At 49.5% G+C, this 26,189-nt stretch overlaps 11 protein-coding genes across 11 annotated transcripts; 6 read left to right on the top strand and 5 right to left on the bottom strand.

The window, feature by feature from the left end:
- Window positions 1-631: 631 nt before the first annotated feature.
- Window positions 632-2,424, top strand: PENARI_c005G08928 (putative phthalate transporter; the record flags this gene model as incomplete). The annotated part of the gene is made up of 8 exons (XM_022629921.1): window positions 632-843; window positions 898-937; window positions 987-1,115; window positions 1,162-1,279; window positions 1,327-1,472; window positions 1,521-1,738; window positions 1,785-2,246; window positions 2,301-2,424. 8 exons carry the CDS (start codon window positions 632-634, stop codon window positions 2,422-2,424), a joined length of 1,449 nt encoding a protein of 482 aa, XP_022490306.1.
- Window positions 2,425-2,822: 398 nt separating this feature from the next.
- On the top strand, window positions 2,823-5,987 carry PENARI_c005G01965 (glycine decarboxylase subunit P; the record flags this gene model as incomplete). Its single annotated transcript, XM_022629605.1, has 1 exon — window positions 2,823-5,987. One exon carries the CDS (start codon window positions 2,823-2,825, stop codon window positions 5,985-5,987), a length of 3,165 nt encoding a protein of 1,054 aa, XP_022490261.1.
- Window positions 5,988-6,895: 908 nt separating this feature from the next.
- Window positions 6,896-8,597, top strand: PENARI_c005G05735 (uncharacterized protein; the record flags this gene model as incomplete). Its single annotated transcript, XM_022629764.1, has 2 exons — window positions 6,896-7,220; window positions 7,270-8,597. 2 exons carry the CDS (start codon window positions 6,896-6,898, stop codon window positions 8,595-8,597), a joined length of 1,653 nt encoding a protein of 550 aa, XP_022490383.1.
- A 219-nt stretch (window positions 8,598-8,816) lies between these two features.
- On the bottom strand, window positions 8,817-10,976 carry rglA (putative rhamnogalacturonase B; the record flags this gene model as incomplete). The annotated part of the gene is made up of 12 exons (XM_022629861.1): window positions 8,817-8,846; window positions 8,910-8,966; window positions 9,018-9,158; window positions 9,213-9,459; window positions 9,516-9,737; window positions 9,791-10,002; window positions 10,053-10,104; window positions 10,152-10,227; window positions 10,278-10,347; window positions 10,400-10,521; window positions 10,572-10,673; window positions 10,721-10,976. 12 exons carry the CDS (start codon window positions 10,974-10,976, stop codon window positions 8,817-8,819), a joined length of 1,587 nt encoding a protein of 528 aa, XP_022490488.1.
- A 1,171-nt stretch (window positions 10,977-12,147) lies between these two features.
- Window positions 12,148-12,573, bottom strand: PENARI_c005G02400 (ester cyclase; the record flags this gene model as incomplete). The annotated part of the gene is made up of 1 exon (XM_022629615.1): window positions 12,148-12,573. One exon carries the CDS (start codon window positions 12,571-12,573, stop codon window positions 12,148-12,150), a length of 426 nt encoding a protein of 141 aa, XP_022490475.1.
- Window positions 12,574-14,358: 1,785 nt separating this feature from the next.
- PENARI_c005G12161 (SDR family NAD(P)-dependent oxidoreductase) lies at window positions 14,359-15,331 on the bottom strand (the record flags this gene model as incomplete). Its single annotated transcript, XM_022630075.1, has 4 exons — window positions 14,359-14,552; window positions 14,604-14,705; window positions 14,764-14,993; window positions 15,048-15,331. The coding sequence occupies 4 exons, from the start codon at window positions 15,329-15,331 to the stop codon at window positions 14,359-14,361; spliced, it is 810 nt and encodes a 269-aa protein (XP_022490256.1).
- A 2,025-nt stretch (window positions 15,332-17,356) lies between these two features.
- Window positions 17,357-19,162, top strand: PENARI_c005G00489 (putative serine peptidase, family S28; the record flags this gene model as incomplete). Its single annotated transcript, XM_022629539.1, has 3 exons — window positions 17,357-17,566; window positions 17,649-17,863; window positions 17,914-19,162. The coding sequence occupies 3 exons, from the start codon at window positions 17,357-17,359 to the stop codon at window positions 19,160-19,162; spliced, it is 1,674 nt and encodes a 557-aa protein (XP_022490329.1).
- A 271-nt stretch (window positions 19,163-19,433) lies between these two features.
- Window positions 19,434-21,195, top strand: PENARI_c005G10406 (cytochrome P450; the record flags this gene model as incomplete). Its single annotated transcript, XM_022630000.1, has 4 exons — window positions 19,434-19,883; window positions 19,951-20,617; window positions 20,676-20,942; window positions 21,023-21,195. 4 exons carry the CDS (start codon window positions 19,434-19,436, stop codon window positions 21,193-21,195), a joined length of 1,557 nt encoding a protein of 518 aa, XP_022490544.1.
- A 189-nt stretch (window positions 21,196-21,384) lies between these two features.
- PENARI_c005G02265 (uncharacterized protein) lies at window positions 21,385-22,407 on the bottom strand (the record flags this gene model as incomplete). The annotated part of the gene is made up of 1 exon (XM_022629612.1): window positions 21,385-22,407. The coding sequence occupies one exon, from the start codon at window positions 22,405-22,407 to the stop codon at window positions 21,385-21,387; it is 1,023 nt and encodes a 340-aa protein (XP_022490593.1).
- A 784-nt stretch (window positions 22,408-23,191) lies between these two features.
- On the top strand, window positions 23,192-24,143 carry PENARI_c005G05016 (oxidoreductase, short-chain dehydrogenase/reductase family; the record flags this gene model as incomplete). Its single annotated transcript, XM_022629729.1, has 4 exons — window positions 23,192-23,409; window positions 23,463-23,663; window positions 23,724-23,875; window positions 23,932-24,143. The coding sequence occupies 4 exons, from the start codon at window positions 23,192-23,194 to the stop codon at window positions 24,141-24,143; spliced, it is 783 nt and encodes a 260-aa protein (XP_022490607.1).
- A 523-nt stretch (window positions 24,144-24,666) lies between these two features.
- PENARI_c005G03317 (uncharacterized protein) lies at window positions 24,667-25,095 on the bottom strand (the record flags this gene model as incomplete). Its single annotated transcript, XM_022629669.1, has 1 exon — window positions 24,667-25,095. The coding sequence occupies one exon, from the start codon at window positions 25,093-25,095 to the stop codon at window positions 24,667-24,669; it is 429 nt and encodes a 142-aa protein (XP_022490302.1).
- Window positions 25,096-26,189: the final 1,094 nt, after the last annotated feature.

Raw genomic sequence — 26,189 nt, 5'->3', positions numbered from 1 at the left:
CAGTGGCAAAACAAAAGCACCCAAATAGTAACACCCCTCCACCCCCTAACCAACAGCCCAATAACAAAACCGAGGGGGATGACCACCCGCCAAGATCCCGCCAAGTAACCCATCCCCGCATCCCAACCCTCACACCCCCGGATTATCACCAAAGCAGTCGTCAAACGTCGCACTAGCTCACATCTGACTCGTCGAGCTGGTAAAAAGCGGAGAATAAGCCCCTCCTTTGTTTCGGGCAATATTGCTGAATTACGCGCTGACTTTACTTCTAACTGCCCCCTACTATGCCCCTACTGCCTTGCATTGTCTTGTCCCGAGGCCCCGTGTCGGCTATTGCATTCTCCTTCCGGCTTTGGGAATTTGGGCGTTGGCTGGGCGGGATAGATGGGGGGTTGTTTGGCGAGTTGTCTTTGTGACTGGGTGGATTTAGGTTGGTCTTTTGTGGAGATCTGGGGTATGGTGAACTTTGTGGATTTCGTGGCTCTCGAGATGGGTTGTAGATAAGATGTGGGTTTGGCCTGCTTTGTTGTTGCTTTTTTCTTTACTACAGTTTCATTATTACACGTTATATCTGCCGCTCTGATCAGAAGGAATTGGATTAATTGACTTGAATCCTCTTATTATGGGAAATATGGCTCCCATCGACGAGAAACCCCCTACCGTCGATAACATTGAAGATATCGCGGGCAGGAGTCCGCCCAGTGAAGATGATGAGGAGTTCACGCCGGAGGAGCAGAAGAAGATTATGCGGCGGGTTGATTTGAGGCTGGTCACTATGACCGGGTTGGCGTATTGTATTTCGCTTATGGACCGGACTAATCTGAGCATGGCTGCTGTTGCTGGGTAGGATTTTTCATGTCGAATGATGTTGGTGGTCAATGGTTGACACTTTAACAGATTGAAAGAGGAATTGAGTTTGCATGTTGGACAGCGATATGTATGTTCATTCATATGGTTGCTCGTTTGGAAATGCTAATTGTTGCTAGTCCATTATCGTTTTGATGTTTTTCGTACCCTATATTCTCTTCCAGCCACCTATGACTATTATCATTCGCAAGTTGGGCCCGACTATGTTCTTGTCGTCGATTATTATTTGCTGGGCTGCGATTATGATAGTATGTCTTCTGTTCTCGATATATTTGTTCTTGCTGACTGGTATAGGGAATGGGATTCGTCAAGGACTGGGGCCAATTAGTCGTCACACGTGTGCTCTTGGGTATATTAGAAGCAGGCTATTTCCCTGGCTGTGTCTACCTGCTATCTTGCTGGTATACTCGATGTAAGACGCCCACGAAAGATCCCGGAACGATAGCTGACCACTTGAAGATGACGTCCAAAAGCGGTTTTCCGTTTTCTATCTGATTGGATGTGTTGCCTCAGCGCTGGCAGGAATCCTCGCCTTCGGTCTGATGCAGTTGAACGGAAAGCACGGTCTGACAGGGTGGCGTTGGATCTTCATTCTCGAAGGAGTGGTGCGTACTACATGGTAGCGATTGAATGCACTATACTGACAGAACCAGATTACGGGCTTCATCGGCATCCTATGCTTCTTCTTCCTCGTCGACTTCCCGGACCGCGCACACAAGTCCTGGCGTTTCCTCAACGAACGAGAATGCCAATTCATCGTCCGCCGCATCAACGATGACCGAAACGACGGCAATCTCGAAGCCTTCTCCATGAAAAAGTTCCTGAAGCCCGCACTGGACATCAAGATCTGGGGCTTCGCAATGATCTTCTTGTACGCACAATTCCACCCCCACATGAACCGCCTAACAATAAATTAGCTGCCTCACAACCGTGACATACGCAATCGCCTACTTCCTCCCGATCATCCTCCGCCTAGGAATGGGCTACGGGGTAGGAGAATCGCAATGTCTCGTCGCACCACCCTACGCCTTCGCAGGAATCATCATGTACGGCACAGCTTGGGTCGGCGATAAATACCACATGCGCGGACCGATTCTGATTTTCAACGCTCTGCTCGCCATTATTGGATTGCCGATGATGGGATTCGCCAAGGGTGATGCCACGCGGTATGCGGGTGTTTTCCTCACAGTCGCCGGTGCCAATGCCAATATCCCCGCTTGTATGGCGTACCAGGCGAACAATGTGCGTGGACAATGGACTCGTGCTTTCTCCAGTGCTACCCTTGTTGGATTTGGTGGTCTCGGGGGTATCGTGAGTAGCTTGGTTTTCCGTGAACAGGACGCGCCCGGTTATCGGCCCGGAATGTATGCCGCTATCGCGTATGTCTCTCTTTCCTTCCCGCCTCAGACTGGATACTGATGCTGTTTCTGCAGGTGTAACGTTCTTATCATCATTCTGGTCATTGCGTTGAGTCTGTGGTTCAAACGCTGTAATAAGCAGGCCGACCGGGGAGAGCGGGAAATCGAAGGCGATGCTCAGTTCCGGTATACTATTTGAGTCATATAGTTGAGATAGCAATGTCAACCGGGTCATCCAGTATCCATTCAAATTCATGATAGTGGGAAGTTTGACCGGAGCTTCCCCTCGGTGGGTATATAGCCCACCGTTGATGAGTTTCCCGCCGGGAAACTCGGAGCTCACCTCCGCAAGTTGGTGGAGAACGGTGGAGTCGAGGGGCGACGGGAGAAGTTGGCGGTTGTCATTGGTTAGATAAGCAGGTGTTATCTGTGGGCTCCGTTTCCCGACAGTTGCCCGTCGGCAAGGGTAAGCCACCGTGATAAGTATTAATTTTTGATTCTTTACTTCTTTGCTTCTTTTCTTCTTCTCTATCTCTCTATCCTCTCTCTATCCCTCTGCAATTGGATGTGTTGAGTGCCTACCCTACTATCACAAGTATGGCGGCATCACTCTTTGCCCTTCGCGGCGCCCGCCAGCTTGCGCTGCGATCGCGTGTTCGCGTCCCCTCCATTGCTAGAGCTTCAATCTCACCATTGAACCTGCAGAGACGGGGTGTGCACAGCTCGCAGCCTCGTGGCGTCTATAACAGTACCCTCGCCGATCATGGCGACCCTCATCCCCAAGATATCTTCCAGCCTCTCGATACTTTCCCCCGCCGACACATTGGTCCCTCCCCAGATGCCGCCGGACAGATGCTGGCAGTGCTCGACCCCCCAGTGGCATCTTTGGATGAGTTCGTGAAGCAGGTCCTACCCGAGGACATTCTCTCAAAGAAGAACCTCCACCTCACCGAGCCCAATGCCGATATCAATCTATACCGCTCCAGCGTGCAGGGTGGCCTCGGTGAAACCGACATGCTCAAGCTGCTGAACAAGTACCGGGAACAGATTGATGTCTCCGGCAAGACCTACATTGGAACCGGCTACTACCCCACGATTGTGCCCCCCGTCATTCAGCGCAATGTACTCGAGAACCCCGCCTGGTACACCAGCTACACACCTTACCAGCCCGAAATCAGTCAGGGTCGCCTGGAGTCTTTGTTGAACTTCCAAACCCTCACCGCTGACTTGACCGGTCTGCCCTTCGCCAATGCCTCCGTTTTGGACGAGGCTACCGCCGCCGCCGAGGCCATGACCATGTCCTTCGCCACTATGCCCGCTTCCAAGCAGAAGAAGGCAGACAAGTCTTTCGTTGTCTCCCATCTCTGCCATCCCCAGACTATTGCCGTCATGCAGTCCCGCGCCGAGGGATTCGGAATCAACCTCGTGGTTGGTGATATCCTGGCCAACGACTTCCAGCTCGTCAAGGACCAGAAGGACCACCTGATTGGTGTCCTTGCTCAGTACCCCGATACCGAGGGTGGTATCTACGACTTCCAGTCCCTGGGTGACTCCATCCACGGCCAGGGTGGCACTTTCAGTGTGGCCACTGACTTGCTTGCTTTGACTGTGCTCAAGGCCCCTGGCGAGTTCGGTGCCGATATCGCCTTTGGTAGTGCCCAGCGTCTTGGTGTGCCCATGGGCTTCGGTGGTCCTCACGCTGCATTCTTTGCTTGTGCCGATAAGTACAAGCGTAAGGTTCCTGGTCGTGTTGTTGGTGTGTCCAAGGACCGTCTTGGTAACCGGGCTCTGCGTCTGGCTCTTCAGACTCGTGAGCAGCACATTCGTCGCGAGAAGGCTACTAGCAACATTTGCACTGCCCAAGCTTTGCTTGCTAACATGACTGCCATGTATGCTATCTACCACGGCCCTGTCGGTCTCAAGTCTATCGCCCAGCGTATCATGTCCATGACTACTCTTCTCCGCGAGAAGCTTGTCGGTCTCGGCTACAATGTTCCTCTCCGCACCAATAGCGATGGTGGTGCTGTCTTCGACACTCTCGCCATTGAATTGCCCAGTGCTGCTGAGGCTGATGCCATCATGGCTGAGGCTAAGGCTAGATCCGTGTTCCTCCGCCGCTTGGGTGGTAACAGGGTTGGTCTCTCGCTGGATGAGACTGTTGGCCGTGATGAGGTCAAGGGCATCTTAGATGTCTTCGCCGCCCACAAGTCGGTTGCTTCCGTCGAGGTTGATGGCCACCTTGGTGTCACTCCCATCCCTGCTAACCTGGAGCGTACCTCCGCCTACATGACCCACCCTGTTTTCAACACCCACCACTCTGAGACTGAGATGCTCCGATACATCCACCACCTCGAGTCGAAGGATCTGTCTCTGGCCCACTCCATGATTCCCCTTGGATCTTGCACCATGAAGCTCAACGCTACCACTGAAATGCTCCCCATTTCGTGGCCCGAGTTCTCGCAAATCCACCCCTTCATGCCCGCTGACAAGGCCAAGGGCTACACCAACATGATCGATGATCTTGAGCAGCAGCTTGCCGATATCACCGGCATGGCTGAGGTTACTGTGCAGCCCAACTCTGGTGCCCAGGGTGAGTTCGCCGGTCTCCGTGTGATCAAGAAGTACTTCGAGGGCAAGGGTGATGCCAAGCGCAACCTGTGCTTGATCCCTGTCTCTGCCCACGGTACCAACCCTGCCAGTGCCGCCATGGCTGGTATGCGCGTTGTCACTGTCAAGTGTGACACCAAGACCGGTAACCTCGACCTCGAGGACTTGAAGGCTAAGTGTGAGAAGCACAAGGATGAGCTTGCCGCCTTCATGATCACCTACCCCAGCACCTTCGGTGTGTTCGAGCCTGGTGCCAAGGAGGCTTGCCGTCTGGTTCACGAGCACGGTGGTCAGGTCTACATGGACGGTGCCAACATGAACGCCCAGATCGGCCTCTGCTCTCCTGGTGAGATCGGTGCCGACGTGTGCCACTTGAACCTGCACAAGACCTTCTGTATCCCCCACGGTGGCGGTGGTCCGGGTGTCGGCCCTATCGGTGTGGCCAAGCACCTGACTCCCTACCTGCCATCCCACCCTACTAGCGAGTACCTGCAGTCAAAGCGTGGCGACTCCTCGTCTCCGCCCATCAGTGCCGCCCCCTGGGGCAGCGCCAGCATCCTCCCCATCACCTTCAACTATATCAACATGATGGGCGACCGCGGCCTGACCCACGCAACCAAGATCACCCTGCTCAACGCAAACTACATCCTCTCCCGCCTCAAGCCCCACTACCCGATCCTGTACACCAACGACCACGGCCGCTGCGCCCACGAGTTCATCCTCGACGTGCGCGGCTTCAAGGAGACCTGCGGCATCGAAGCCATCGACATCGCCAAGCGTCTCCAGGACTACGGCTTCCATGCCCCAACCATGTCCTGGCCCGTCTCCAACACCCTGATGATTGAGCCCACCGAGTCCGAGAGCAAGGCCGAGCTCGACCGCTTCTGCGACGCCTTGATCTCCATCCGTCAGGAAATTGCCCAGGTCGAAGCTGGCGAGCAGCCCCGCGAGGGTAACGTGCTCAAGCTGTCTCCTCACACCCAGCGTGATCTCCTCACCACTGCGTGGGAGCGTCCCTACACCCGTGAGAAGGCCGCCTACCCGGTCCCGTACCTGCTTGAGAAGAAGTTCTGGCCCACCGTCACTCGTGTCGATGACGCCTTCGGTGACCAGAACTTGTTCTGCACTTGCGGTCCTGTCGAGGACAGCGAGTAGACCAACATCTAGAGGATGATCTATGATACCCATGTTGCATTGGATGCTTTTGCTTTTTCGTTTTTATAGGGATCCGTCCCGCTCTTCTTGTGTATACATTCAACATTTCTTTTAGCTACGATGATGACGTTCAAAAAGACTACATTTCGGCTTGCATCGATTCAACATGATCGTCCAGCGGTCATAATACAATATAACCAATTCATTATAACCCACCTCTTTACCCCGTAACATAATATGCTCTAGTTGTACCCTGTAAAGAGCCGAGGTCGGCACAACCCGGCAGAACCTGACTCCCCTTATCAGTTTATCAGCTTATCAGTGCCCCTCGTACCATACCATACCATCCCTCCAAAGTTACACAACCCTTCCAACTCCTATATTCCAATAATACAGTAATACACCATACCCCATCGGAGAAAGCCGATCCCCGCCCCCCAATCGACCCAACATCCCCTTTGACGCGGCTGAACCTGTCAACTCAGCCGCCTGTCTGAAGAGTCAACTACGGGAGATCCCTGCGGAGACAGAATATTCGAATCTAGAAGGAATAACCTTGATACATGCTCTCGCAGACTTGGCTTTTCGGGGATCTCGGGTATTTGGACTACATCGGTAGGTTGTTGCGAGAAGAGATATATTTGTGAAGGGTATATTTATACTGGTTTCCCTGTTGTTCTTGAGTGTTTATGATTCTGTTTCTTGGTCTTTGGCTTTGACTTTAGACTTCGACTTGTGAGAGCTTTGCATTGTGGAGACTGATCTGCGCTTTCCTTGCGTTAGACTACATTGTCTTCTGGTTCATACTGCTAGATTTGGATATACCTTTGTGAGGATATACTTGTCTCGTTTTGTTTCTCATATACACTGCATCTACATCTGCATCTGCATCGCATTTGTGTATCGACATGGGCTCCACGACAAATGCCTCTTTCGGTCTCACCGTCTACCGCGGCACGTTCATTCAATTGCCCCGTTTGCCTGATACCGGTGCTGTCAAGGCTAAGCCTGAACTTGTTCGCAACCAGGGTGCGTTATGGGTTTCTGCTGCGGATGGTCGTATCAAGGGTTGGGACTGGCAGGCCCATGACGATGCCCGGTTCGCGGAGTTGATGACTCGCAATGGATGGGTTGATATTGATGTCGACGTCGATGGCCAAGGATCGAAGACGAAAGTGAAAATCGTTACTGCAAGCGAAGAGAAGAATGAATTCTTCTTCCCCGGGTTCATTGGTATTTATATCCCGGTCTCCATCTAGAACAGCATAACTAACAAAACCAGACACACACATCCACGCCCCTCAATACCCGAATGCCGGTCTCTTCGGCTCCTCCACTCTACTGGGCTGGTTAGAAACATATACATTCCCAGTGGAGTCAGGCTTCGGCAACCAACCAGACCCGAAAACAGGCTACCAACAGCAAACCAAAGCCGGAGAAACCCCCCTGGCAGCCCAGACAATCTACGACCAAGTAATCTCCCGCACCCTCTCGCACGGGACAACCTGCGCCAGTTACTTCGCAACAATCCACATCCCAGCAACAAACGCCCTAGCAACCCTCTGCAAAAAGCACGGTCAGCGAGCCTTCATAGGCCGAGTCTGCATGGACAACCCAGACTTCTGCCCAAAATACTATCGCGACTTCTCAGCCGAGGACTCTCTGACCGCAACGAAAGCAACAATCGCCCACATCCAATCCATCGACCCAACAGGCTCCCTCATAAATCCAATCCTAACCCCCCGCTTCGCACCTTCCTGCACACGGCCCGCCCTCGAATCCCTAGGCGCCCTCGCAGCTTCTTACTCCCCACCCCTCCATATCCAGACCCACATCGCGGAAAACACAAACGAAGTCACACTTGTCAACGACCTCTTCCCCGAAGCGGGGAGTTATGCTGCTGTTTATGATAGATACAATCTGCTCACGCCGCGCACGATCCTCGCGCATGCAGTGCATCTATCGAAAGACGAGAAGGCGTTAATTGCCAAGCGAGATGCCAAGATCTCGCATTGTCCTGCTTCGAACTCAGCGCTTGGATCGGGGATTGCTCCTGTACGGTCTTTCCTCGATGTTGGTATTACAGTTGGTCTAGGCACGGATGTAAGTGGCGGGTACAGTCCCAGCATTCTCGAAGCTGCTCGGCAAACATGTCTTGCGTCGAGGTTACTGGGGCATACGGCTGCCTTTGAGATGGAGTTTGAGTGTGGGCATTCACATGTGAAGGGTGAGGATGAGAAGCAGAAACAGAAGGAGAGAGAAGATGAAGCAGCACGTGTAAAACTCTCCGTTCCAGAGAGTTTATATCTCGCTACACGGGGCGGTGCTGCTGTTGTTGATATGGCGGACGAGATTGGTGGGTTTGATTTGGGGATGTTGTGGGATGTGCAGTTGGTTCAGCTTGGTGCTGTGAAGGGATTGCCGGAGAGTCCGTTGGATGATGGTGAAGGTGATAGGGTTGATCTTGTGAGACCTGGGCCTGTGGGTAATGTTGATCTTTTCGGGACGGAGACTTGGGAGGAGAAGGTTGAGAAGTGGCTTTGGAATGGGGATGATCGTAATGTTAAGGCTGTTTGGGTTGCTGGGCGGTTGGTTCATTCAAGAGTGTGATTTATGTGTGGTAATTGTTGGGATTTTCGGGTATATAGTTTTCTCGGTTGTCATATCTATCTGTTCTTACTTGTTTCTCGGTCTTCGCTACGTGTCTTTTACAAATCCGAGAATCCCTGATTAAATTATACATTGGCAACTTGTGTGGGTGGCTACTTGAATGTATCCATGTTGAACACGCTGCTAAGTCATAGGTAGTGACTGACTTACGCCATACACCTACTGGAAGAGCTCAACACAGTCAAAGATCTAAACGATATATTAGCTTCTCGTGAATTCTAGGAAGAGAAAAAGAAGAAGCGAGGCACTCACGAAGTTAGGGCTGAGATAAGTATCTCCCGAGCTGCCCGAAACGACATTAATAGTAATCTAAGCCCATTAGCATACTAAAATCAACAGCCGACGATCGAATTGACTTACAGTGTTGGTACCAGCAACGATAGTCCCTGACGGGATAGCAACATCATAAACTTCACCAAAACCCCGGTAAGCGCCACGAGTGACACCACGAGAGTTGAGGTTAGTCGGGGCGGAGGGTGTAGAGCCGGTGTAACTATTGATCTAGAAGGACATCAGACAAACTCATGAACCAGTAAGATATTCTGCTCCACTAACCGTCGCCTGGGGCCGACCACCCGCGAAGGAGAGGGTGGTTCCAATTCTCAGAGTCGCAGCACCAGTTTGGGAAGATGTCGCGGTGAACTTGATGGTCAAGGGCGAGTTGACGGACTTGAAAAGAGCCATTGGGAATGAAGAGACCGAGGAGCTGCCGACTGTATACGTGCCCGGGGTCCAGGAGGACATGCGCGAGTCGGAGGGGTGCATGCGGAGCTGGTTGGCGGCGTTGAGGAAGCCGGTTGGTCTATTATAGCATTAACATATTTGAGTATTATTAAAGTTGTCCAGAGAGATACGTACTGTCCATCCCAGTCTCCAATCCTGAAGATTGTCGTTCCGGTCTTGACGGACCCAGAAATACTCTTCGAGGTAGTGGATCCAGCAGTCACAGTCACCGACGAGGTAGCAACGGCATATTCACCCTGGTAGTAGACCATAGTGTAAGTGCCGGGCTTCATAGCCGGGGACGTGAAGCTTCCCGAGGAAGAAGCGTATGTCCAGTACTGGGCAGCATCGTTGTACCTATAATCATGTCAGATGTCTATCTCGTTTCAAAAATTATGAATGTGACTCACCAGTGAATGACCCATTTGAACGAGGAAGAGGCTCCAGAAGCAGTACCCTTAACATACCCTCTTCCAGAAGTAGCAACGTATCCTTTGATATCGAGGTCCGCGAAGAAGGAAGTGTCAAGAGTGGAGCTTGGGGTTCCGCTGCGACTGAAGTACATAGAGTAGGGGCCGTGCAGACCCTGGCGGTAAGTTTCGGTTTGGACGTGTCCGGAGTTCTGAGAGAGTCAGCAGCTGTGATTCGGTGGCCGATGGGCTGGTTACATACCATGTACCAGTAAAGACCTGTGTATGAACCGACGTTGTTGGTGTTGATGTCGCTAGAACCGATTAGCTTGGCTGGATCTATGGTGGTCAATGAACTTACCGGTGGAAAGGTCCGCCGGCGGAGGTCTCGTATTGGTTCAAGATCATGCAGACGCGGTTTGCGCTTCCAGAGACACCTGAAGATGTAAGCATTTGTTATTATTAATATGCCTCACTGCTATCTTACAGTGAATTTTGTCATCGATGAACCGCTCGCTGGAGTAGAACTTGCTTCGGGTTTGGCCATCAACCAGGTACTAAATTGCGTCAGCTTCATTTTCAACCGAGCATCACCCGAGAAACACCCACGACGTCAGATCCCTCAACAACAGTACCACCCGCAATGTTGGATACAACGCCGAATGGCTCTTCGTTCGGAAGCAGATCCGCATTCAAACGGGCGATGTACCGCAGTTCTCCGATAGCCGGCTCTAGAAGACCTTTAGTATAGTTTCCATAACTAAACACAAAGAAGTCTAACCTGCGGTGGTGTATGTTGCCATGTGGATGATAGGATCACCACTGTGGACAACATAGTAGTGAATCAAGGTGTCAGTCGAACATGTCACCTTGATATAATCGCCTATCTAGTTCAGCCAATGTTCATCATGCGAAAGGTGGGATATTCACCAATCGTAGTTGCTGTAACAGTTGCAGAGCCTAAACCTGATCCAATGTGAGATCCGGTCGACTGGTACTGAAGCTCAGAGCCATAGTAGTTGATCGAGGTAATGTCACAGCTTGTTCGGCTGACAGTAAACTTGAGAGAGTTGGACGAGCCAGCGTCGATAACGTAGGAGGCGGTGCTAGTAGTAATTCCAAAAGCTGCGGATGCCTGCTTAGCCAAGAGAGCAACCGAGGCAAAAGCCAAATGTTTGAAAAGCATCTTGTATGATGCTGCGCCTCGCAGAGATTTGCGTGAAAACCCCAATACACAATTAGGGGAAGCTGGCATATTATACCACCGGAGAATTTCTTGTCCTTCACGCTAAAACCCAGCGTCCTGAAAGGTGGAGATTTGGCAGCTGGTTAGTACTCCCGTTCCTGTATGATTCTCCCCGGACGCCCTGAATTTAGCCATAGTTCCACCAATCTGGGCGGCGCCTCTGACTTCATGTCGCATGATTTCCCCATCAGGAACGGAAGACCTGAAGAATCAACGGAAAGACCGCTCTTTCTTGGAATGAGCACTATGAGCACATCATCATCGAACTTTTATGAGGGTGGAATGCCGGAGCTGCACCTCGCATAGCCTTGCCAAGGCCCTTTCCATCCCGTGTGGGGTTGATGGTTGTTTCAACAGCACGGAGCACCTCTCAGCAGTCCGACAGGACAAACCTGAGACGTCTTCTTCGCTAGCTGGGCTGAGCTTTGGAATTATGCTTCCCCACCCTTCCAATCCACCCACTAACTTCAAACACCTCATTTCTATTTTGGTTGCACTCCCGAGGTCTCGGCCCTGCTGAGTGTTAGTTCCTCGATAAGATCAGAGTTGAAGATGAATAATACAAGGAGTTTCCTTGCAAATAGTATGAATGGAAATTACAATTTGACAATCTAATAAAACCCCCGCTCTGTTCACTTGTCTTTGCCAGCATACAGTACCTCATGAGAGGAGTCGTACATGCTGTGAAACTAAGATAGGTTAGACCATTGTTTATTGTTTCAGACACCCACGTGGCTTATATTCACCATTACAAATTTTAATGTTTTGCGTCTCCTAAATTTGACAGCTCGCTCTCACTTTAACGGCTTTCCAGTGCTTGGTTGTGCTCACATCCACGGCCTCTCCAAATCACTAAATCCTAGCAACGAAAAAGTAATTTGCTATATACCTCCACAGCGATACTATTGCGCTTACAACACGAGGTATGGTTAGTATTTCGCCGTTCTATACTCCTGAGGACGGGTCTTAGTCTAAGCTAGCGATATACCGCCGTATATACCACTTACACGAACGTACCATACCTTTTCATAGACATAGATTTTCATAAATGTTGCACGTAATGGGGAATCGTGAGATCAAATTCTAAACAACCTATAAAAGGGGAATTTGCCTATTGAGCACCTGGGGGTTTCACAGCCCCGATTTGTAACATTATTCCAAAAATGTCAGGCATTCCGGTCTCCTCCACAATCTTCCCATCTTCAAATCGATATATGTTCATCGCTCGTGCCTGGATTGCTTTTCCAGAAGCTGGAACGCCAAAGAATTCACCTTCGTGAGTTCCACGCAAAGTAAACTGCGCTACAACTCTATTCTCCTCAATGACTGTATCGTCAAGGGTCCACTGGATATCTGGATAGGCGGAGCGCATCATGCTGAGAATATGGATGTACCCAGGCAATCCTTTGAGAGGGGCATCTGAAAATGGAACGTGGAATACGGCCGATTCAGAAACCACGGCCTGTCCCAGGGTCTCATCGCCTGAATTGATGAAATCAACGAAGCGTTGCATTCTTCCTAGAAGAGGGCGAGACATTGTGCTCACTTGAACGCATGTCAGTCTTTCTTTCCATTACTGTAGTCTCAAATTTAACTCACTTGCAGTAATTTCGTTCCGGTCAAATTCGGGGAATAGAGCTTGTTTCACTTCGATAGGTTTCTGGACAAAATAATCAGTAAAGGATCAGAGCTTGAACTTCTTACAACAAGTTGAACTCGGATACATGGCTTCATTGGAATCAAAAGAATGTAAAATTGCAAATCAGGCTCATTTAATGCACGCTTTTCCGAAGTGACAAAGGAAAGAGAGCGATGGATATTTACCATGTACGGTGTTTACCTGATATTCAAGAGAGAGAATTTGTTTTGGAGAATAGAATATAGGAGACGAAGCCAATTTATAGTGAAATATCTCCAACTATGACGGTACACGATGGCGATTTCGTGTTCGTACAGTTTGTTTAGTTTGTATCGTTTGCATGAGATAGAAAGACCTCACTGGTTCGACCAGGAATGGATATCGGGTTTTCCGACAGTCGCCCGATGGTTTGACATGTTTACATGGTTTGCATCTCGCATCCGGATGTGCCGACAGGATATATCCGTCGGAATGTCCTTGTGCTACTGAAACAAATTTTCTTCAAGCTAGAGGATCATAAGTGTCTAGGTGGCAGCTTTCAACCAAGCCTTGAAACAAACTCGGTCATAACAATGTATACAAGTATTTGACTGCCCAGCCCGCTGCCGGTCCTTCGAGTGCCCAGGCATATAAGTTATGTAGGGGATCCAGCTTTGATGCTCCCTGCTCTCGAAGGGAGATTATACAGCGTGTTTATGATAAAATATGGCACTACTATACGAGGGAGGTAGGATACCTAAGTGGAAAGATCTGTTACTTCCGATAGAGAGCTATAAGCCATTAGCAAGTCATTGTTGTTGCTCCCAGTTTGAGCTCATTTTCTGGACAAGATAAATTGCCAGAGTTACGTGGTCATTTACGGTTCCAATACCTGCACAGATCGCTCGCTCCGGCTCTGGGAGAGTATTTTGATGCAGGTCAGATAGAGAGATCAAGAACTTGAAAGGACAAGGGGCAATCGACAAACATTTTATGAGTTCAGATGGTTACACCGGATTAATTTTGCTGAAGTCTTTACAATTGCCAAAGTTGCAGACGGACGACCTTCTCCTGGCTATGCGGTAGTCTGGTATGTTGAGTGATAAAGTGAAGGGTATTCTAGCTTTGGTTCCCCCAACAGTTCACTCGGATGCAATCCCCGACGACAAGAATGAGCAGTACACTTCGTTAATTGAGAATGCGAGCTATTCTGTGAATACCTTGGCTTCGATGAAGTGCTTCTTGGAGAGTTATGGTGCCCCTCCCTAGGACAAGTGTTTCTCTGTTCTCCTTCATCCCCCTCTCAATGATTTGAAGAAGGTCTACATCGTTGAGTGTGGAACTGATATCCTGAGAGATGATGCGAGATTGATGAGGGAGGCATTGGAAAATGTCGGTGCGTCTGTTATGTATGATGCTTATCCCGATTACCCTCATTATTTCTGGGCATATCTATCTCCAGTACTGGCGGAGGCATCAAAATTATTTCATGCAAACTGTTCCGAGCACTGGAGTGGCTTGAATTTGAATAAGAGCCTTGACTTGAAAGACAGCCGACAGGCTTGTTTCCGCTACAGTTACTGAAGTATTCCTGACTGTAAATATTCACAATCTGTGTTTTCGTCGTAATATCTATGCAAAAGCTGAACATATATATTACCCTTTGGATGCAGACACGCTGTTTACATTTCCTATTCAACTCCCTCAACGAGCAGTGTACCCACCATCTACTGGGAGACAGATGCCAGTCACCCAGTTGGCATCATCACTTGCTAATACAACAGCCATCCTAGCAATATCCTCCGGCATGCCTGGCCCTTTGAGAGGATGCCGACGCTTGAGGTCTTCCCACGGAGTCAAATTAGTAGTGGTCTCCTTGAAGATAGCAGTTTGTGTATCTGCATATATGTCAACATGAGCCAAAGGTAACTGTATCCATGATAACTCACAGCCAGGACAGAGTGCATTGATATGGATATTGTCAGGCGCATAATCCAAAGCCATCTGTCTTGTTAAATTGCTAACTGCACCCTTCGATGCGCAATAAGATGCTACAGGACTGTTAGTGATATTTGGTACAGAACATTGCAATACTGAGGAAATGCTCACGGTTTTCCGGACCTCCAATCATGGCCATAATTGAAGAAATATTAACAATCCAGCCACGATCCCCCGACGAATGAGGCTCTTGCGCTAGCATTTGTGTAAGAGCATATTTACAGCCCAGGAATACAGACTTGGTGTTAACACGCATCGTCGTATCCCATGTCTCTTCATCGGTGAGATGCAAGACAGCTGGTTTGCGTGCCTCGATACTGATGCCGGCGTTGTTGACCAGACTGTTGACGATTATTAGCTGAGATATTCAACATTTTGGTGAGTAGCACACATACATATCGAGTCGTCCGTATTCCCTTACGGCTACTTGAACCAGATTCTCCATCTGCGCTGCGTCCCCGACATCCGTCTGCACAAAAGTTGCTTTTCCTCCTTTTTCCACAATAAGATCATGTGTCGTGATCTCAGATTCTTCCTGTGATCGCGCAGTGGGTGTCAAATCGGCGCAGACCACCTTGGCCCCTTCCTGCGAGTACCGGATGGCAATCGCTCGTCCTAGACCGGATGAGGCGCCGGTGACGATGGCTACCTTGTCCTGCAAACGGGCCGAGCTAGACATGATTCTCTCGATGTTTTATCTGACCAAGGACTGATGTTTGAAGAAAAACGAAGCGTGGGATTCAGGATTGACGTGTATCATGTCTGTCAGACGGGGCCCGCATGTCTTTTATACGGTGACAATTCATGTTGGAAACTGAGCCGACACGTGTGCTCCTGTCCATGAGTTATCACCGTGGGATATATGTGGGTATAATGTCTCCAGAATATCCCACCGATCGTCACTACTTGGTCTGAAGAGAACAATATAAGATCGGTATATTTTCTACTTCTGCTGAACAGTTTAATGTAGATAGAGGGGATGAGGGGTTTGACGTAAAAGGCAAGGGAGCCGAACCCAAGAGCTCGTTAAGATTTCCTGTTTGGACCATCGATCTTGGGGAAAATACACAAAGTGCCAAAAAAAAAAGATATTGTGGATGGGCCGGATTCGAACCGGTCTCTCGCAATCTAGCCGCGACTGAGGTTCCGTGAGCGACTCGAGAAGAAGCTCAGCCATTTGGGGGTATACAGGTGTACTAGAAGTTAACAATGCTCGACCAACTATGCCACCGTCCTGTTGTTGTGGGTCTTTCTAATTTCGGTTAAGTATTGCCCCACTATTTCCCATTTACCGTTAGTGCAAGTGGGGCTAGCAGTCATTTTGATCCAATGGTTTTGATCAGCCGTCTCATGGTATATGTAGCCGGGCGTGCTTGGGGCTCGAGGAAAATGACCGCGAATAAGTGCTCCAAAGAGCAAAGCTTTTTGATTGATCTGTATTCAAGGGAGGTTTGAGCCCTTGTGTTACTCTGGGTGAGACCTGGGCACAAATTGAGATAAACGAGGGATGGATATGGCCTGTTAAATTCCTCGAAAGATGAAAGAACAGTATAGAACAATGTTTCTCATTTCTCGAGACCACGAGGCTTTCCTGGAGCGTAAAACTGATTAAATTTTCAGCCATGTTTTAACGGTTTGTCTTGTGAGCGCAAATTGCTTTTCCCCGACTGCTCTGCCGGGTGCCCGACGGACATTCCACGATCGACTTCGCACATTCCGCGATCTCGGAACACCGCTTCCAGCCCACCACTCTGATCGCAAATCGTTGCGAAATGCCAGGAATGTTATTATTCGCCAACAATCCAAGATTCAGGGTCTACAGTGAGCTAGCAGAAGGCTAATTAGACATAGTTAGTCAGGGGCAACGGACGACAATATTAAGCCCCGCACATTGTCCGGAGTCCGGTGAATGCGTGAATGGCCCACCATTGTGACCCCCGTCCAAACCTCGCATGGCAAATACGGCCCTGGTTTCGGGCGGGATCGACCCGGCTCGCGTGGGTCCTTTTTTAGGTGTTCCTGAAGCGGAGAAATGTGTTCGCGAAGCGAAGAAACACCAATGACAGCATCGCATACCCGCGCGAGATCCCCAAAGTGTGTGATGATATCGCTGAATCTGTCTGCGTGGCCGATCGCAGTCCTTCCGAATTAGTGCATGATCGACGCGATAACTGACCCGCCTATAACCCCCGAGCGGTACACTAATGCAATGCATGTCGGACCAGAGATAAATGTCCATGTAGGTGTCTAAAATGAGTTTAGATAGTGCAGACTAGGCGAGGGGTCCATGAGCAAACAACCAATACTCCTCTTTCTGCCTGGGGAGAGGTTACATCCGACTCAAACAATCAATCTAGAACCTACAACCACACTATTCCTCAGGGTCACCCCAGAACAATTATTGGCCGAACGCGATAAATGTGTCTCAGGAATCTCGCTGTATGGTGTCCACTTCTACGCCGTTATCCAATGCCCGAATCCACATGCATAGCTGGTGCCTGTCTGTGAACGCAACCATATTGTTCTCATCACATTGTTCTCGGGCCAACGTGCCATTTCCCTTCATATAGCTTCATTTCCGGATGTATATATACATACTCTCTAGTATCCCAGCCATGTCGATCAGTACCACTCCTTTTCAACTCGTGTCGCTGGCTTCGTTTTCGAGCTAGTCTTGACACTGTCGACTATGCATTTCTTCAGTATGGTGCGGGGTTCCTTGGTGGCCCTGGCTGCGCTGTCTGGTACAGCTGCGGGAATGGGATTGGGTCATGGCATGACTCCGTTCACGCGGGATATAAAACTTTCAGCTGAGCTGGGTATTCACCCGGATATTTTGCTCGGCCAGCGCACCTCGGTGCACGCTGTTGCTAGCGCTTCCCTTGAGGAGACAATCGAGGCGGAATATGCTTCGGTATGTTGTAATTGCCCAGGCTGAGGATGTTCAGTAGTGTTGCGTTTGTTGCGATGTTCGAATCAGTACTAACATGCCACAGCTTCCCATCGATCATGGCAATCACTCCGTGGGATTCTACCAGAATCGGTACTGGGCTTCAACAAAGCATTATAAAGAAGGAGGACCTGTCTTTGTGTATGATGTCGGGGAGGCAGCAGCCGAAATCTCAGCCCAAGCCCATCTGGGCAATTCGTCTTCGTTCTTCTACCAAATGCTTGAAGAATTCAGTGGCGTCGGTATTGTATGGGAACACAGGTTTGTCTGCTTTTGTCAAAAGATTGCCAGATTTCACTGACACGGCGTAGATACTATGGTGACTCACTGCCATTCCCCGTTAACAAGGATACTCCACCGGAACACTTTCTATACCTGAACAACCACCAGGCTTTGGCGGACATTCCATACTTTGCGCAGAACTTCACTCGCGATAGCCTCAAGGATGTTGACTTGACCTCGTACGCACAGCCTTGGGTCATGGTGGGAGGATCATATGCCGGCATGCGTTCTGCCTTTACTCGCAACGAGTACCCCGACAGTATCTTTGCCTCTTATGCATCATCTGCCCCGGTTCAGGCGAAAATCGACATGAGCATTTATTTCGAACAGGTATATGCTGGACTCGTTGCGTACGGGTACTACAACTGCACCAAAGATATCAAAGCGGCATTAGAATACATCGATGGGCAGCTATCCAAGAACAAAACCACAGCGGCGGCTGTCAAAAAGCTATTCTTCGGTGAGGGCGCCGAAGTCAACAGCAATGGTGATTTCACTGCAGCACTCTCCAGCATCTTTAATTATTTCCAGTCATACGGCTTGGGCGGTGGAATTGCTGGTCTGTCGTCGTTCTGCGAACACATGGAGACCGACGAGGTGACCGGACATCCGGCGCCACCTGGAGGATTCGCTCGCTTCCGGGGTAAGGAGTATGCCGCCAAGCGGTATGCCTCATGGCCGGTTTTCACAGAACTGGTCAACTTCAACTTCCAGACCAACTGCAAGAAGCTAGATCCAAGCAAGGACCTCTCCTGCATATTGGCCCCTCCGTCAGTTGACCCAGACACCATCAGTTGGACATGGCAGTACTGCGACGAATGGGGATACTACCAGACTATCAACAAAGGTCCTCACACCCTTCTTTCCAAGTATCAGTCACTCGAGTACGTGCAGTTCGCGTGCAACCGACAGTTCCCGGAAGCCGTCAAGAAGGGCCTGCTGCCTAAACACCCCCGAGTGAATGAGATCAACGAAGAGACCGGCGGGTGGACAATTCGTCCGTCCAACGTGTACTGGAGTGGTGGACAGTTCGACCCATGGCGCACTCTCTCACCTCTCGCAACAGGAGCCTTCGCTCCGCAACACGTGGCGTTCACGACGGACATCCCGAAATGCAACGTGGAGACCGAGGAAGACACGCTGTTCGGGTACATCATGGAGAATGCCGAGCACTGTTTCGACTTTCGCACTTCATTTGAGCCGGGCAAGGTGTCCCGAGGCCACTTTTACAAGGCGTTGAAAGAGTGGTTGCCATGCTTCAAGCCTCAGGAGCACTGAGGCGGACGAATAGCGGCGAGCCAAGAGCGATCGGCAGGCGCCATTTCTCCATGTGAACATAGCGTGAAGTGTCTCGAATTGCAACTTTTCCTCTTTTATTCTGATCTGCGCCGATTCCCGAGATTCTCACGTGTGGTCCAACCGAGGTGGTTCGTGGGGTGACTTCATATCTTGTAGATGCAAATGGGATCACCGCGGTTTCACATATTTAATTCTTCACATACTTGAATCAAAATCCCTATTTTCGGAGAATTTTCACATCTATTACAGTATGCTCAGCCCAGCCATCGCCTGGATTGGCGCATTGTATGCAGGCTTCGTGATCCTGCGCTACTTCGCACAGTCATACCACCACCATAAACAATCCAAAGCCTTAAACTGTGAACTCCCTCCGAATGGGCACTCCGCTTTCTTCGGGATCCCCGCATTCTTGCGCCTGAGCAAAGCTGTGCGCGAAAAGCGCTGGATCGATTACCTTACCGATCAGTTCGCCGTCCATGGCGCTTACACCTTCCGTCAGCAATTTCTGACTCGCACATTGACAACAACCATCGAGCCTGAGAATATCAAGGCTGTTCTGGCGACGCAATTCAAGGATTTCTGTCTCGGCACTCGACACCAGCAATTTGACCCGTTGTTGGGCGATGGCATTTTCACGCTGGACGGGGCGGGGTGGTCGCATGCTCGGGGATTATTGCGCCCGCAATTTACCAGGGACCAGGTAAGAACAAGCCCGGAAAACCTTGTCGGGGAATTAAAGACACGTTCCTCCACTGACCCTCGAATAGGTGGCTGATTTGTCAATGCTAGACGATCATATCTCGCACTTGATCGATTTAATCCCCAAAGACAGGAGCAGCTTCGATATCCAGCGGCTTTTCTTCTTGCTGACCTTGGATTCGGCAACCCACTTCCTTTTCGGCGAATCAGTGGGATGTATGCTCCCACCCTCAGAGACGACAGGTGTCTTGGAAAAGTCCGCTGTGGGGAACGCACAAGGTTTCGCCGAGGCTTTCGGAACAGCACAGGACTATCTGGCGGCGCGGTCGCGCGCCCAGGGCTTATATTGGCTTATTAACCCGAAGGAATTCCGCGAAGCAAACCGTCGCGTGCATGAAGTCGTCGATCATTATGTCAATGTCGCTTTGGAGTCGAAGCGAAATCCAGAGAAGAAGAATGCCGATGGTCGATATATTTTCCTGGAGGCTTTGGCCGCTGAGACCGATGACCCGAAGATGCTGCGCGATAACATGTTGAATATTCTTCTGGCTGGTCGTGATACCACTGCTTCTCTGCTAAGCTCTACTTTCTTCTATCTTTCGCGTCATCCTAATGTGTGGAACCGGCTGCGTCGTGAGATTATCGAGCACTTTGGAGATGCGAAGAGCTCCAAGGTAGAGATGACTCAGACTAAGCTGAAAGATATTCCATATTTGCGATATGTTCTCAACGAAGGTTGGTAACTGATTTAGCTGTCAACTGGAACCGTCCATGGTAACTAATATATGTCCAGTTCTTCGTCTTCAGCCACCCGTCCCAGTCAACTTCCGTGTCGCGACAAAGGATACCTCCATCCCAGTTGGTGGTGGGCCGGACCGACGATCTCCAGTCTATATCAAGAAAGGCGGCATGGTTGCCTACAACGTCTTTGCCATGCACCGCCGGACAGACCTTTGGGGCAAAGATGCCAAATCCTTCAGACCCGAGCGCTGGGAAGAGAATGCCAAACATGGCTGGGAGTATCTTCCTTTCAATGGTGGACCGCGTATTTGTCTTGGTCGTAAGTTAACTGCCTCTGCCTTCTCTCCGAGGGAAACACGGAAAATGAGAGATTACCGGCGGTGGCTAACGGTTATTTAGAACAATATGCTCTCACAGAAGCAAGCTATACCGTTGTCCGTCTCATGCAACACTTTGATACACTTGAAAATGCGGATCCTCATCCTCGACAGGAACCTATTAAGTTGTCGAATCTTACTATGATGCATGATTTGGGTGTGCCTATTCGGTTGTATTCGTCGGATCGGATTTGAGATTGGTATTTTACTTGTTATGATTTTGACCAATATAAGATTGAAAAATGTTTGGTTTAATCCTGGTAGTAAATGTTGTAAGCTGTGCAACTTATATACGTACTAGAGATGGTGGATATACTATGTACAAAAAGCTCTTCTAATAAAGCGTGGAAGGTGGTAGCTAGCGTGACAGCATCGGAACTGTTATCACGCAACAAATCCATAGCCCCCAAGCATGGCATATATAGGCCATGGTTCTGCTTCAGATGATTCTTCAATCAAGTGTGTCAACTCCAGCGCTTTGGGGATACACTGGCTTTTACCTATGCCTTCCAGCTGCTGCATAGCCCAGGCCTTTCGACATGAACTTGTCCATTTGGATCTCCCAACGATATATAGTGGAAAGAGCAAAGAGTAGCAGTTCAATGTTTCAGATGAATCCATGTTCTTTCCGGAATCCGTATTCTGTTGAGACAGTGCAGCCAAACGAGAGTCACCAGATTGAGATGATGCATCTGTGTATTGGAGAACTGTGGCGCATATGTCATCGGCCATTGCTGCAATAATATCGACACTCAGGCCATATAGACCATCTTCTGCGATAGTTTTGAGTTCATGATCACTTTTGTCGGGTTGCAATAGGAACTCATGGAGTAAAATGCGGGCCAGCCGTATTGTGTTCCACGCCTGTGTAGCATGACGATCTGGATAAATCTCTCTTCGAGGGAAAACATCTGCCGCTCCCTGGATCTCAGGTAGCCATCCTTTAGTCATGCTCTGAGACAATTCCATCAGCTTCAGATCAAGCCCCCAAGCCATGGTAATGCACTCATCCAATGATACTGAAGAATTTGCAATTCTGCTTCGGAGAACAGCATACTCTCCCATCAAGGCAGTCAGTTTCCATTTTGGATCCGTCCCTATATCCGCATGTCTCTCAAGGTGTGATCGTACTTCGAGCAGCGCACTCGGGATAGCGGTGGCACTTGCCACAGACGAAATAGTACAATTGGCCACCAGTCGTACCAGCAGACGTAAAGACATAGGGTCTTTGAGATTTTCCAACCCCAAAGCCTGAACAAGAGCAAGTGAGCCCCTGATATGCCCCAACCAAAACTCCTTTCCCCCGGGGCCAGTATTGGTAAGTTTTTCAAACAGGTCCAGACACATGGAACTGGTAAGCATATAATGTTTGGCGTTTACAGTAGAAGACGAAAGCGCCTCATTCATTGTTCGAAGGGCGGTGGAATATTCCGAGCGGGCGCGACTTAAAAGTGACGACGACATCCGCCGCTGAGCTAGAAAGGCCAAGCACACCGCATCAAGACTGGCCGTCATATAGGAGGGTATTGACCTTGGCATCTGGATGAGAAAATCCCATCCCCTTGATCTTGGTGATACATAGTGTGCGAAGAAGACATCCCTAGCTTGAAGCTCAACTGGGTATTGCAAGCTTTTCACACTCGGCGCAAGGAACTTGCGATGGATGGACTCTGTCTCATCCTGTATGCGAAGTTCGGGCACATTGCGATATCCGGAACAGGGCTCGTTGGCTCGCAAGCACGCCCCGCATGAACCGGGTCGGAGATCGCACTGTTCGGGGTTAGCTTTTGACTACCTAGAGGGGTCAGTGGCCTTACTCTCAACCTCCGAGAACGACATCGAGAGCAGGCCTTGGATGGTCGCCCGCGAAACACCATTGTGGTATGGAAGAAATATCGGAAATAAGTGACGTTTGGAGTATGGGATGGGTACTTTGGGTCTGAAATCCGCTAAGCCTTACTAGGTAATCATTTCGACGCTAGTGGGGCTGGATGTGGATATTCTCTCGCCTAATTGGACAATATTTGAAGTTGACCTTTCCCAGTCTGGAAGCCATCTCGTCTGACTTCATGTTGAACATCTCGGAATTAGCGAGTTCGGTGCTAAAGTCCGGCTTTGGGATACATATAAATTGCCAGGAGCGCTGTTCTTATGACTGTATAGCTATACAATATATACGTGTCTCGCAACCATGGCTTTTCCATACAAGCATGTTCTCCTCATCGGAGCGACTTCAGGTATTGGTCGCGCTATGGCCGACCGACTTGCAGAGAGTGGTCTTAAAATCACCGCTGTCGGTCGACGACAGGAACGCTTAGATGAATTCGTCCGCATGCACGGCGAGGACAAGGCCAGCAGCGTGGCATTTGATCTTGCAGACATAAAAGCAATTCCCGGCTTTGTCGAGAGGTATAGATTCACCGAGCCTTGAACTGAAAACCTTGATGCTGATCCTAAAAAAGCGTTACCAAGACTTTCCCGGACATTGACTGTGTCTTTTTGAATGCGGGTTTTCAGCGTATTTATGACATGAGCGATCCCGCCAAATTCGACCTCGATCAATTCCAAAAAGAAGTTAGTGTCAACTTCAACAGCTTCGTGGCTCTTACGCACGCCTTCTTGCCCTTCTTGACCAGCAAAAATACTCCGACCGGTTTGGTTTTGTAAGTAATCGTTGCCGAGCATGAGGCATCAGCGTAGAAGCGATGGCTAATGCGGATCAGTACGGGCTCCAACATTTCCATTGTGCCTGCTGTACCTATGCCTGCCTATTGCGCATCCAAGGCGGCGCTAAACGTTTTCGTGCTTTGCTTGCGGGAGCAGCTGTCCAAGACGAATGTGAAGGTCATTGAAATCTCGCCGCCTTTAGTGCAGAGTAAGTCTATTGCTTGTCGTAATCTGTTCCAAGGGTCAAACTAATTGGATAATCAGCCGAGATTCATGACTACATGGGAAAGGAGAAAGGGCGAGGCATGGGTATGCCCTTAGGTGAGTTCATCAATGCGGCACATCAAGGACTGTTGTCTGGGGAGGATCAGATCGTTGTTGGGTCTGTCGGATCCCCGGAGGTGTTCAATGATATTCTTGGCAAGAGACGATCTGCTTTTGATGAATTGGCGAAGATGATGAGGTCTTATTTCTGAATCACAACTGCAAGGCTATCAAGTGCCGGTGACACCTAGATGAGCATCACCGATCCCTATCAGGACCTTTTTGAGCCAACTCTCTGAGAACAGATATTTGGCGTACGATCAATAGCAACGGCGCATACAATATATTATTTTCCGGGCCTGAGCGAATCTGTTGTGTTCATGTCTCGATTTCATACACCCATTTCTCATTAGGGCCGCAGTGGGTAATACCCACGGCACAAACCTGGAGTATCTCCACGGAGCCCTCGCTGCTGTACTTTACCACTATAAATAGGCGTAAAGATACTTCCTCCGAGGGGGTAGACTTAAACACTCTCGTTCAAAGCACTGTATTTCGTACTTCATCAGTTCATCGTATATCAAACTTCAACAATCCGAGGGTTTCTTCTTTTAGATGGCTAGCATAATGTTGAAATTTACAGTGTCTTCTGGCAGGAATATGTAACACTTTCTTCCTACAATCCATTTTTCAACATAACTATCTCTTTTGTAGTAACACAATGAAGAGCCCAAGCTAGGAATGTGGTTCGGGCGGCCAGCTCTTCAGTGCCACAGAAGCGTCATACTGGTAAGCAAAGTCAACCTTCGGGTCATCCGGGTCAATATTCCAGGCCTTGGCAACCCGCTCATCTGGCTGATATTCCGGATAACACTCCCACCCAAGGGTAATCCCGTCGGCGGTATTCCGGAAATAAAGAATAAACTCGTTTTCACTCTGGATTTCAAATCTCAGGCTTTTCAAACTGGGCATACGTTGAGCCGCATAGCCCATCGATATGAGAAGCCGGTGGAAATGTTCTTCAATCCTCTCTGTTGGTCCAAGCCATCCCCGCTCGAGATCACATATCTCCCAGTCCCAGTCGTCGATTTGGTTGATTTCGGCCTGGTCCTCCGCCGTGTAGTGGTAAGTCGGTTCTCCTGTTTGGGATTTATTACTAGGCATCTTGGACGTAGTGCTTGTTTTGCTTTCTTACCTGATGGAAGCCAGGGTCGCACACACTCAACCTCTAAGACCTTCAGATAGGGCCAGTGCAGGGAGCCTAGTTCCGGCTTTCCTTCTCCGTCCAAGGGACACATAAAGTCATACGCAATAGCGCTGTTTTTAAACTTTAATACCCGGAGGTGAACACTGAGATCTCGCAAGTTGATGCTCATACTATCAATCCCCGAAGGGATAACATTGAGTGGGGACAAGGTTTGCTTCCAATGTTCTTCCTTCTCCCCTTCATAGTCTAGCACCTGTAGGCTCTTTGGGATAGAACTAATAAGGAATCCCAATGCTATATAGCTATTAGTAAACCATGTCTAGGGCTAAGGAGAATCCATAACGACAAAAGGTATAGCTTACCTATACGACGCGTTTGTATATACTCCAAGTGATCCGGACGGACCCATTCGTCAAGGTTTAGCGCTAACTCGTAGATTGTTGGACAGCGTTGGATGATAATTTGGATTGCTCCAGTCCAAATCTGATGATGCGTGCCCCCGGGCCAAATTTCATTTATGAAAGAGAGCTTCTCAATGCACGGAACAGATGCAAGACCTGGCGTATCGTTGAGAAACCGCGCTCTGTAAGGTGGGGTCGAAAACCTGCGGCCATCTTTATAATCCCAAAGGTATTCACCGGCGACATCCCAGTCTTCAGTATGTGGTTCTGGCGCATAATCACCTCGACGTCCTCGAACACCTAGGTCCAATCTCAGACGGGAACTCTTCCATAAGTGAAGCTCTTGGAAAAGATTAACTATAGCTGTCTGGAAAGCTAGATCATTAGCCTTTCTGACAGAGTTGTCTATACAATAAGCTTCCGTATTCCTCTCTTTGCGTGTGGTCCAGTCTAAGAGTTCGTAGGGGGTGAGGATATTGTATTCTAGAGTTCGGATCCAGGTTTGCCTTATAGCACGATCGCCAGATGTGATCTTTTGCAAATTTGCTAGAGAAATTCCACGTTGCCCCTCTTGTTTGTGCTTATCATCACTATAGACGGCTAGGCTGTGATAGATAAGGGGTTCGAAAGCCGCCAGCCATAAGCGACAT

The sequence above is a fragment of the Penicillium arizonense genome (genome assembly GCF_001773325.1).
Source record: "Penicillium arizonense strain CBS 141311 chromosome Unknown PENARI_contig005, whole genome shotgun sequence".
Classification (NCBI taxonomy): Eukaryota; Fungi; Ascomycota; class Eurotiomycetes; order Eurotiales; family Aspergillaceae; genus Penicillium; species Penicillium arizonense.
The sequence above is the reverse complement of the archived record's forward strand: the minus strand, read 5'-3'. Positions and strand labels throughout refer to the sequence as shown.